The sequence below is a fragment of the Phlebotomus papatasi genome, chromosome 1 (genome assembly GCF_024763615.1).
Source record: "Phlebotomus papatasi isolate M1 chromosome 1, Ppap_2.1, whole genome shotgun sequence".
NCBI lineage: Eukaryota > Metazoa > Arthropoda > Insecta > Diptera > Psychodidae > Phlebotomus > Phlebotomus papatasi.
In genome coordinates this window covers 99163785-99175791 of record NC_077222.1, presented here as the reverse complement: position 1 = coordinate 99175791, position 12007 = coordinate 99163785, and the positions used below count along the sequence as shown (strand labels likewise).

The window sequence follows — 12007 nt, the reverse complement described above, 5'->3', positions numbered from 1 at the left end:
TGTGCCATTCTCTTTTCCGTGAGGATGGAGACACCTGTAACACCATTTCCAAACACTTCATAAATTTATTATGTTCAATAAATAATAAATATGAACAAAATGATTTTTTTTACTTTAATGTTGATGGTTCCTAATGGTTTTTTTGTACTGTGATTTTTGTATGAAAACCTGAATTTAACTTGAAGATTAACTTCCCGGATAACACAAAAAGTATTTATTAAGTACCATTATTGTCTTTGGATCTAAGTATAGTCTCTTAAAGACTCAGTTTTCTGTATTGTATGTTTTATGGCGCTGCGATCGCTTTTTGTGCAGGCACATTTTTTCACCCCTTCTCTTAAACGATATTTCCGAATGCAAATTAAAGTTGAAATCAAGAGTACCGATCTCTAATATTATTCCCTTGAGCCCCATAAATTCATATTACGGGAGTCTAACTTTACTAAATTCTCAATATTCTTTTCTAACCCATCATTTTAATGATTTTCTCGTTCCAGACACGTTGAATTTTTTTTAGAGGGTGCGAGTTTGAGAAGCTCGTCCGGAACCAGTTGAATCTACCTATAACAGAATGTACGTGGGCGGGACAAGAATATTAAGAGCATTGTGTTGATTACGGCAGCGCGATAAGTGTGAAAGTATTTTATAATTTGCGAAATACAACTAGTAAATAAATTAAAATACTTTTCATATCCTTAATTAAGCACTTAGTATTAAGGCTGAGTCACGCCATATTGTAGCACTAAGGCTACAGACCTAACACTGGAACATGCTGGAGCGCTCTCCATCGCAGTCTCCCGGAATAGAGTCTCCATTGTCCTTCCGCTAGAGCTCACCACGAATCGGGCCTCCTCTTATCTTCACCGGTGAAGGCCGGCAGAGGAATCGTTTCGTATGCGCCTTCGGTATATTCCGTTGTTCACTTACTACTCCATCTATTCGCGGAGACTAGCAATATAGTGCCTCTGAAATTAGTCGTTATAGCACTCCTCAGAGTCATCACCTCAACTGAATACCGGTACCATAGGCTTAACCCTTTAAGAACGATTCGATCACCGGTGTCCCATAAAAAAAATCATTTTTCCTAACTACCTAAAGTTATTTTTTTCTTATGTTTGTACGAAATTACAAAATAGAAGGTTGAAGGAATATAGGATATTTTTTGCAAATCGCCAGCTATTTGCTATATAGTAAATTTTTAAGCTAAAAAATTACGAATTTTTAAATTTTCATATTGAAAATCGATTTTAATAATTTTTTATACTCCCAATTTTTTTTTAAGCAAAACCGTTTTGGTAACAGAAACTAAAATACTCAAACATAATGTTGCGAACCTGCTTTGAGGCATACCCCGCCCGGGGGATGCTGCACGGCGCTATTTAGGGGCTGAGTGCCGTGCATTGGTGAATCTTAAAGTTATCGCTATACTTCATGTGAGCAACACATACTCGCCACGAAGTAAGTCGAGTATTTGTGTCTCATTATTTAAGTTTGAGCTTGGGTTATCATCCGCGCTCGAGTGAGTAAACAAGCTTACTGCATCTATCCTGCTTGCGCAGCTTTCACCCCCCACTCTAGAGTGCGAATTCCCTCCTCTGTGCGCATTCTCAGCTGCACGAGACATCAGACATTGTTGGATTTTCTAAGGTTAGATGTAATAGGGTAAGTGTGTCAAATTCCGGCCAGCTTGTAATTCCGGCCACCTTTTTTGTTCCTCGGATTTTCATGAATTTTTAATTTTTACATACTCTAGAGATTATGCAATGCAAAAGAATAACAAAAACTGTAACTTGGACAAACGAGATGACGTGAAAAAGACATTTGAAGAATTCCCGAAGGGCAAGGAACTATGAGAATGAAGGTGGCCGAAATAGGGCACCAAAGCCATGTCTATATTTTTAATTATTTTAAAATGTATTAAGAATGATTTTAAAGTAAATAAAGACAATAAACTGTCTACAAGGTTCTAAGCAACACTCCTTAAGTAGAAGGAATGAATAAAATCAATTTGTATTTAAAATATTACATTTCAAACTTGAGACTTTGGCGCTTGCATGCAACTATGTCGAAATTTGGCACACTTACCCTACCTTTTACTGAATATGTTTATCGGTTTCATTTCTATTGCTGGTTAAAAGAGTCTTCATCAGGACGGGCTTTCTCTCTCCAACTCCTCTAGGCTCAACAGTCCTACTACAATATTATTTTTGCCCACATTCTTTTTAAGCCCTGACGTTTGTCTCATATTCTTTAGGTATTTGAATGTTCTACTCTACAACAACTCCTTAAAATTAAGTCATTGAGTTAAGAACATATTGAAATTAATCACTCAATAAGTACACACAGAGAAATTTTAGTGGCATAACAACTCCAAATGGTGTTGTCGGACACACCAACCTCAACCCCAAAATCAACTAACCCCAATTCGGTGTTCAGAATACACCAAGTGGTGTCACAAAGTAACTAACACCGGCTTTGGGTTTCTGATTACACCAATTTTACACCAATTATTAACACCAAATTTAGCGTTGTTGGAACACCATTGTGGATTTTGTATCACACCATCTCAAGAAAATATAGGTGTTCCTTTTACACCAATAAATGAAAAATGTCTACAGATTTGCAACTAAAACTAAATGATCAAAGGATTTAGAATTAGGGCATTGGCATTCATTGGATGGGATTTGAAATTAAATTCCTGGGTGTTTCTATTTAAGAATTTTCCATTTTTCTGCGTGATTTTTATTAATTTTTGACCATTGTTTGAGGGCTTGGGTCCCTCCCTGGATGATATTCTCTGTATTTCAAAGCCATTTGGTGCGTGAAAATCTTTTTCCAACATTTAAGCCTGCGCCGAGATTTGAACACGCGACCTTTGTGATGACAGTCGAGCATCTTCGAGCTGCGCCACGAACTCCTATAATGTATTCAAAGCATATCGGGAACCGTTGCATCGGCACACACGATATTCCAAAATTAGAGATTACAATTAGAATTACAGATTTGCAACTAAAACTAAATGATCAAGGATTTAGAATTAGAGCATTGGAATTCATTGGATGGGATTTGAAATTAAATTCCTGGGCGTTTCTGTTTAAGAATTTTTCATTTTTCTGTGTGTGTGGTCGATGGTGAGCGACGAACACCGTTTGGCGTTGCAACAGCACTGTTTAGAAAATTGATGGTGTTACTTTTGCACCATTTCAGAGATTTCTGTGGCGGAGTTAATACAACACCGCCAAAGCATTTCATAGAACACCATTGATTCAAAACTATGTGTTAATTTGGTGTGAATGCTACTACGTTTGGTGTTCAAGCAACACCAACACCAAATTCAACCCCAAATTCAACACCGCTTTCTCAAAATCACTTCTCTGTGTGTATACTTAATATGTTAGCCGATACACACTAATCCCCATTTTGTATTTTTTTTTTTAATATTAACGTGTTCTAAATATGTGTATATAAATTGTTAGTTAAATCAGCATTTGTAGTAACCATTTATATTTTTTATTTAAAATAACCTCTATTACGTTAAGGGAAGAGCACCCGTGATCGGAATGTTAAGAGCCATGCTCGATATTTAGTTAAAAATATAAGCCTCAAAATACTATTTAGTTTTTTTTTGTGTATATATGCTAATCAGTATATTAGTGATCCATTGAACTATATTTGTGCATTTGAATTTTAAACTTTTACAATAAATTAATAAAAAATAGATTTAATTGCAACTGTGTACTCTGTACCTTGGATCGTCACAAATTTAATCAGATGTTTCATGGAAAATTTGTTTTATAAATTAAATCTAAACTAATGCCACTAATGCACTGCATTATTGTGAGAGTTAAATGGTGAAAAGTAGTTAATATTTTTTTAAAGTTCATTTCAATTGGTGCAACAATATGGTAATAACCTGCCGATCCGAGAAACACTGCCGATCGCTGATGCTCTTCCCTTATAAAAGTTAGTTTTTCTTAAATGAGTTTTAATAAAACATATTCTAAATATGTATATATTTCAAAGTCATAAAATTGAACTTACGACAAATGCTGATTTAACGGGCGAAACAACAAAAATTTTGAAGAAACTGTGTCGTTTTTTCTCCTTAAAAAATCACTAAAAAATAATTTTTGACACCCTAAGTCAGGCTCCCCCTTTAAAAGATTTTCAATAGTTCAATTAATACCAAGCTTTAAAATCTGCGCTCCTTTAGTTTCATTTAAGTAGGTATTCTAGTCCATGTTACTAGCTCAACTACTAGGGGGAAGCGGGGCAGCTTTAAAATTGGGCCTTTTTATTATTATTATTATTTTAAATGGATTTCAGCCTTATTATGATATAATTCAGCTTCGCAATTGGTTTGTTAAGCTAATTTATATTATAATAAGGTCCAGTTTTATTTAAAAATAGGAGAAAAAAGCCCAATTTCAAAGTCACCCCACTTTACCCTATCACCTTTTTGAGGTTTCTAAAAATTCTTAAATTTAGAATCCAAACTTTTCTGTGTGTAAATTGATTTCCTGCTAAGAGATACCTGAAACAGTTCTGTAACATTGTGATTTGTCTTTGCTGATGTCTCCATAAATGATACACCCATCAGTGAGGCTTCTGTGGATCCCTCAGCTGTTGATACTTCACGCAACTCAGCACTTTCGTCACATTTGTTCCCCACAAGCATCACCGGTATTTCACTAATGTTGGGCTTTAGTTCTTTGATAAGATTCCAAATGGGACGCAATTCCTCCAGGCTCTGCTTCGAACATACCGAGTACACGAGAATGAACGCATGGCCCTTCAAAGGTCAGAGAGAAAAAAGAGTTCATCAATAGGCAAAAGAACTAAAGGTTATAAAGAAAAATAAAGAAAAAGCTCATACCTTTGTAATTGAGAGTCTCTGCATGGCCGGGAATTGGTGGGAGCCAGTTGTGTCGGTAATTTGCAGTGTGCATATGTTTTTATTGCAACTAATTACCTGGTTTGAAAATACGAAAAAGAAATTTATACAATTGCTCTATGTTTGGAATTTGAGGAGTGATTTTTTTGAATGGAACTCTCGAGGGTGTTATTTTTATAAAATGTACAAAAAATTGAACTTTTATTCACGAAAAATAACATTTATACAACCGCGAGGAATTTTTTTATGTCAATATTTGAACTTTATTTCATTTTTTTCAGCGTGGGAAAGAGTTTTCAACTTTGACTTGAAAAAATGAATTTCCTGAATTTGAATAAACACTAAAATTGTATACTTTTCACGATAATTTTTAAAGGTATACTAGAAATAAATATTTACCGAAAATTAATCCATTTAATATTTAATTTATTCAAACTTCTGTCGACAGAATCACTAATTATTTCGACCAATTACATATGTTTAGTGAGGTTATTTGCATTTTATTGGCCATAATAACACAGCTTAACGAAGTTTATAATAAAATTCCCTCAATAGGCTTTCTAATCGACTGTAAAGCCAGGTAATATATGTACAATATTTAATTTGTGAACTAAAATACCAAAAGGACTTTCAAAAGCTCAATCTTTGTGTTGTTTTTGAAAATGATGTGTGAGATATTACAACAAATGCCTTGGAAACTAATTTCTCTACCGCACGTTTTCGATTTTTGGTGACCTCCCTTCAGGCTAAATCACGCACACAAAATATTGTCCCCATTAACAACAACTCTGCCCCTAGTTGACTTTAAATTTTCATGGTACTATTAAAGAAAATGATATAATCTATTTTTATTATTTTTTCCTAGCGATGGATATCATATGAATTATTAGTATGAAGAAGATTATTTCATAGAATTGAGAGTATGTACGAAAAGCTTATTGTTACAATTAATTCCTAGAAAACAAAGCGTATAGACTTATTCCACAGAAATCACAGGATAAAAAAATAAATACGATAAATTTAGTTGAGTTTGTTTTATACTACCCATGATGTCAATGCTGATAGTACGCCCACTCTATAGGGAAAATTGAGACAGCACCGAACACGGGATAACATCGAACACTACAATTTTTTAATTAGATAGGGGAATGTTGGCATGGTTTGCACAGAGTGAACCTTCAAACAACGCAAATTTTCTCTTTGTTTACAAAGAGCTAGTTCGTCATTTCTTAGCCATAAGATAGATCATTATTAAGTTCATGAAACGAGATGAGAAATGGTAGGTCCGCTGTTTGCAAACAAAGAGAAAATTCGCATCGTTTGAAGGTTCACTCTGTGCGAACTATACCTACATTCCCCTATTAGACTTCAGAGAACGAGATCTACAGGGGGTCCCGAGATTATTCATATTTTTGGGACCGAGAAAAAGCGCGCGAAACGGCTTTATGCATACAGAATTTTACATACTTTCAGGAGACTTCTTTTGATGAAGTTACGGAAACGCCGTAAAATATGCAAAATATTGTTGGTGCCAATTTCTTGGGCTACTTTCAGCACCAACGGTTCATAAGTTACGCGTTTTAAATTTACCACCTCGAAAAAATGCATACATTTAGGGGTCTATCAAAAATTATTTCACAAATGAGCTCCTGATGATAGGCAAAGATGCATAGATGTGTTTTCATAATCCCGTTTATGCATAATCCCGATATGTATAATCCCGGGACCCCTGTATGGGGATGTTTGTCTACTGAAGAAATGTTCGTCAATAGTCCAAGTAGTTTAGAAATTAAAAATAACTGTTCGATGCTACCCCATGTTCGGTGATACCCTATAGTTTCTCCTAACGGATATGTTGTGTATTTTCATCCCCTTTAGGTTATCAAATATTTTTCTGGCATAAAAGGTCTTTGAATTACGAATTGCAACCAATGATTTTTACTGAATTTCCCAAGGATAATTAACCCTATCCCGGTTTATCAGAAAAAAACCATCTAGAAATCTTTTTCGAAATGGCCTTATTAGTATTGAATTATTATTTACTATCAATCTGTATCATCTGTATCGATTAGCAGAATTCTGAGTTTCAATTAAAATTAAAACAATTTAAAAATAAATTCCATCCCTAATTAAAAATTAAAATTAATATTCAAGTATATTGATAATGCGAATGTGCTTTTGCAATTGTTCGACATATTAAATGGTAAATAATATGAATTTTTAATTATTTCATTATTTTTGTAAGGTAAAGTGCCCTCGAGTCGACCAGTTCCTCGACTCGACCGGTGGTCAATATTTGAATGTTTGATGGTGAATTTCTATAAAATTGTCACTGATTCGTATTTATTTATGGAATAATTGACCTACTAATATTAAATCATACGCAAAATATTAGTGCAAATATAAATAAATTGAATAAATAACTCTACCGGTCGAATTGAGGAACCGGCCGACTTGAGGGCACTTTACCTTAAGAAAACTCAAACAAATTATAAATAAATTTATTTGCCATTTAAAATTCCGAGAAATCGAGAAAACAATAAATTTATTCTCAATTTGTTTTAATTAATATATGTAATTATAAACTTATTTTTAATTTTTTTTGGAGACATAATTTTACATTATTTTAATAATAGCTTTCTAATACAGAAAGTTTGGATGTGTTCTTGCGTTCCCTATTTTTCGGCATTTCCAACGATAAATCACTTTTTTTTTAAATTGCTTACATAACTATAAAAAAAGTTAACAAATTTAAATGGTAATAAAATAATTTTAATATTTGTTTATTATTTACAAGAAAATGAACGCAAATAAAAAATAATTTTACTTTTCCAGTTAAGATGCAAAAAATCAGAAAAACAATATAGGAGAAAGTGGGGCAACTTTGAATTGGAGCACTTTTGAAATTGGACTTTATTTAAATTGTTTTTACTGTTCCCGATTCTGTCCCATTTAAACCCATAAGAAGCTTTATCAAGAGAATCTACGATAATTTTAGATAATAAATATCTTTTAATACAAAGCTAGTGTTTTAATGCTTAATTTTAACCTATTTTTAAATGGAACTAAATCGTATCGTAATGCAATTTAATTTCACAATTGGTTTTTGGATCTAAATAATATCGTAGTAAGTTCCAGTCGGTCCAGTTCGTTTCAAAAAAAATATATTTTCAAACATACCCCAATTCAAAGCTGCTCCTCTAACCCTTATAAAAATAAATTTGTTTAAAACATCATTTTCTAGTTTGGATAGTTTGAATAAATGTCCCTGAATCTCGGTTTTTTTTACACCCCAACAGTATTTTTTTAAGAGAATTAACACAATGAAAATAAATTTATTTGCCGTTTAAGGTATTGAAATAATAAAAAAAGCAATGAATTTCTTTTCAAATTGTTTAAATTTATTTATGTACATATAATAAACATTATTAAATTTAAATGTATTTAATTTTAAATCTTATTGAAATGTAAGGGGAATAGGTTAGCATTAGTCAATGGTAGAATTAGACAGTACATGTTACAATTTTCCTTTAAAGGGAGATTGAGCAAATAAATATTTATACAAAGTAAAGACCGCTCTCCCTATTCATTGAAATATTTCATCTGTTGCATCGACCACTGTAGTATCTAAATTTCTTTTGTGTCAGCATTTCAGGCATAAGGCGACGTGTGTGTTGTAGCACCAATTGCTACACCAAATAGGGTTGACATGTGTCGAATAGGTCGTACGCTCTACAAATTTGGTTAAATCTTTCAGGAGCACAGTATATGAAGCAAGCCAATTTTACGATTTTTGACCAAAAATACCTTAACAAATGCAGATCCAACAATAGTCGATGCAACCGACGATTTATCAGCTTAATTCAAGCATTGTTTTTTTTTTGTTTTACAAATTAAACAGAAAGAAAAATTTAATTTATTGTCTAAATAAACCCTGGGCTCGCATAACCTTATAATTCTCGATTGAAATAACATCGATGATAAAGTTTTTTCTGCTTCTCTATGCATTTCTAAAAACCATAAAATCTCATACAACACTAAAATTAGTTATGGAAAATAGTGTTTATTGTCTGAAAGTTAATTGAACTATCCCCACTTAATATAGCACATAATATACAAAAAAAAAAAACAGGAAACTAATTAGTATTAAAAGGGACAGATAATCCTAACCGGCTTATGTAGGTGAGATTCTTAACGTGAGCTAACTCGGAGTGCATGCAAATTCGATTTAGAGCTGAAGTTGGGAGACGCCATTCAGTTATCTTGAATCAAATTCGTGAAATTATGCAAATTTTGTATTTAAACCAAAATATCAAGGATTTGGATGAACTGGCAGAAAAGTGATATATGGGTGAAATGTAGACCAGAATGTTCTCTATAATTTTCCCATAGAACATGATCTCATCGATTACTCAGAAGCCAAGATAATTGAGGTTTTTTGTTTCTTAACTTGTTTTTTCATCCAGAGTGCCACAAGTAGTCATTTGTTGAGCTTCAACTATATCAAAGAATTGTTGTATTTTGTGGGACTTTCCATTTAAAACCCTATTTTAAGTGTCTTGGTGGAGTAGAGGCAGTCAAATTGGCATCTGAATGATTTCAAAGCGTTATTAAGCAAAAATCAATTTTTTCACACTTAAACGACAAAATCGGGTAGATAGCGTAGTCTGACCGGAAAATGATGTATGGACGAAATGTAGAGACAAATGTCCTCTACAATTATGTCGAAGTAATCATCAAAATCGGTTCAGCGACAGTCGAGATAATTGAGGTTATGTGATATTGAAATTGGTTTTTCGACTGTGGCGCCCCTGGTGTTGGTCCCACGAAGTTCAAATATTCTAGAAAGTTGTAGTATTTGGTGAGACCTTTCGTTTAAGCCCTCATTCATCAAAATCGGTCACATAGAACCGGAGATATGATTTTTTGAATTTCGTGAACTTTGACCCCTCATATCTCCGGTTCTGTTTTAACCACAGCGCACATTTGCACCATTTTGGAAACGTCCTAGACTGGACTACAACATACTAAAATTTCATTAACTTGCACAATGCCGTTTTTGAGAAAAATGTCTTTGAATTTCGATGAATTTTGACGCTATCACAGCGCCACCTGTGGTGACTTTTTGAACTTCCATCTGAAAGTGCTCATCGATACAGAACCAAAAAGGTAAAATTTATGTCGATATGTTAATTAGAACCGGAGATAGAGGTCGGTCAATGTTCGAACTTTGACCCCTTATAGCTCGGGTCAGGGGTTATGGATCGACTTAAGGTTTTTTTGTTTGATAGGTATAATCAACGGCTACAACATACTAAAATTTCAGCCCAATTGCATAAGGAATTTTTGAGTTATTTAACTTTTAAGATTTAAAAATTTTCTTTTTAATAATAGCGCCCCTAGCGGTGGTTTTATGAACTTGCGATGTTAGAAGAGAAAGTGGCATTTCATGAGAGCTTTCCAAAAAGCCCTCATTTTTTAAATTCTGACAATTAGAACCGGAGTTATAGCCATTTTAAGAAATTTTTTTTGGACCCTTATAGCTCGGGTCAGGGGGGTCGGGGGACCTTAAGTTTGGTATTCATGGAAAGCTCTAAGGCCCAGCTATAACATACTAAAATTTTAGCCCGGTCGATGCCATAGGGGCGGAGCTATTGAGAAAACAAAAAAGGGGGGTCTTCAAAATGGCGGAAGGAGGGGTGGGGGGTGGGGGGTCAATGCACCATGTTGCAATTTTCATACGATATTTAACCTTTGCCGAAAACCGCAAGTCGATATCTTTTTTAGTTTAGGAGCTATTAAGCTCCAAAGAGCGGCCGGCCGGCCGGCCGGCCGGCCGGGAACGTAACTTAGCCCCCCATATATTCGTGATCAGGAAGTGGCGAAACACATTTTGGCCAAGTTTGAGCGCGATCGGAGGACATGAAATTTTGTTAGGATTATAGTAGGTGAGATTGTTAAGAATCTCACCTAATATTGTGTGCCAAGTACAATGTATAATTCTAGACAGTTTTACTTTGTATTATACGTATTATGAGTGAGTAGATAATTAATTTTTTATCTAGGAATTGTATTCATTTTTTTCAGATATTTAATTTGAGTACAATTCATAATTATTTACTTGGAGAAAGAGAGGATTGGAAATAATTTGAGCCATAATCAATAATTAAATCCTACTATGTACCAATTAATTCTTCGTATCATAAATTTGTTATAAGGTTGAATGAAAATCATACGTACATCTCTAATACTTTTATTTTGGAACCCTATTACAATTCCTTCCATGCTAGTACACATCCTAAATTTAAATTATTACCAATCAATTAGTTCATACTAAATTGGAAGAGGCCTCAATAAATAATAGAGAAGTACAGTAAATAAGCATCGAGACATTTTCGGATGTTATTATTTCGTATGTCAAAAAGTCAATTAAAACTTGAAGTATCGCATGAATAATTTCCAATATATTAACATTTCCAATATAAATAGAAAATCTGAGTCCCTCAGAGCCATACAATGAACTATTTTAATAGGGAAATGCATATACGATAGGACCCTGTGATGCTTTGAGCATATCATTTGTCAGTTAGCCTGAAAATAATAATTGTTTTTCCGAGAATTTTGGCTGCAGTAATTTTTTACTGATTCAATCTCAAACAGATTCCGTGCAGTAATTAGCTTGATTGACCTTTTAGAAATTTACCTCTTTGGCATTATTTATGATAATTCTAGGAATTTCATTAAGAAAAAGATTCCAATATCCAGATTTTGTGTTTTTGTTCATCCCACGAATTATTAATTGGTACACCGGATGTTAGCCTATAAAGGTCAAAAGGGTATTGGCATGGCTTCCTAGAAGCATAAGAAATGCAACAGTGGGTGTACAAATTGTACCAGGACAACTTGTAATGCTGGAGGATGTCTGAGTAAAAAGATATTTCCGCCTTTGGCTGGATTGATGGGAAAATTTGGAGGATTTAATGGGCACGACAACTTGGGGGCAAATTGGTTCATATCAATTTGTGGGAAAATTAAAATGCATTCACTGTGATCCATCGAATTCAACTGAGAGGCATTTTACTCCACCCACATTCCACCCACGCACCCTCCACT

At 33.9% G+C, this 12007-nt stretch overlaps 1 protein-coding gene across 2 annotated transcripts in view; it reads right to left on the bottom strand.

Moving 5' to 3' along the window:
* The window catches only part of LOC129810024 (GTP-binding protein Di-Ras2), a 216397-nt gene that overhangs the window by 200438 nt on the left and 3952 nt on the right, over positions 1-12007 (bottom strand). For both annotated transcript variants that reach the window (XR_008752696.1, XM_055860253.1), the window contains exons 3-4: positions 4877-4972; positions 4535-4792 (exon numbers count right to left, since the gene is read on the bottom strand). Coding sequence is in view for 1 of the 2 variants with exons in the window: in XM_055860253.1 (XP_055716228.1) it covers positions 4535-4792; positions 4877-4972 (354 nt within the window). In the remaining variant the exon portion in view is untranslated. The remainder of the gene's footprint in view (positions 1-4534; positions 4793-4876; positions 4973-12007) is intronic.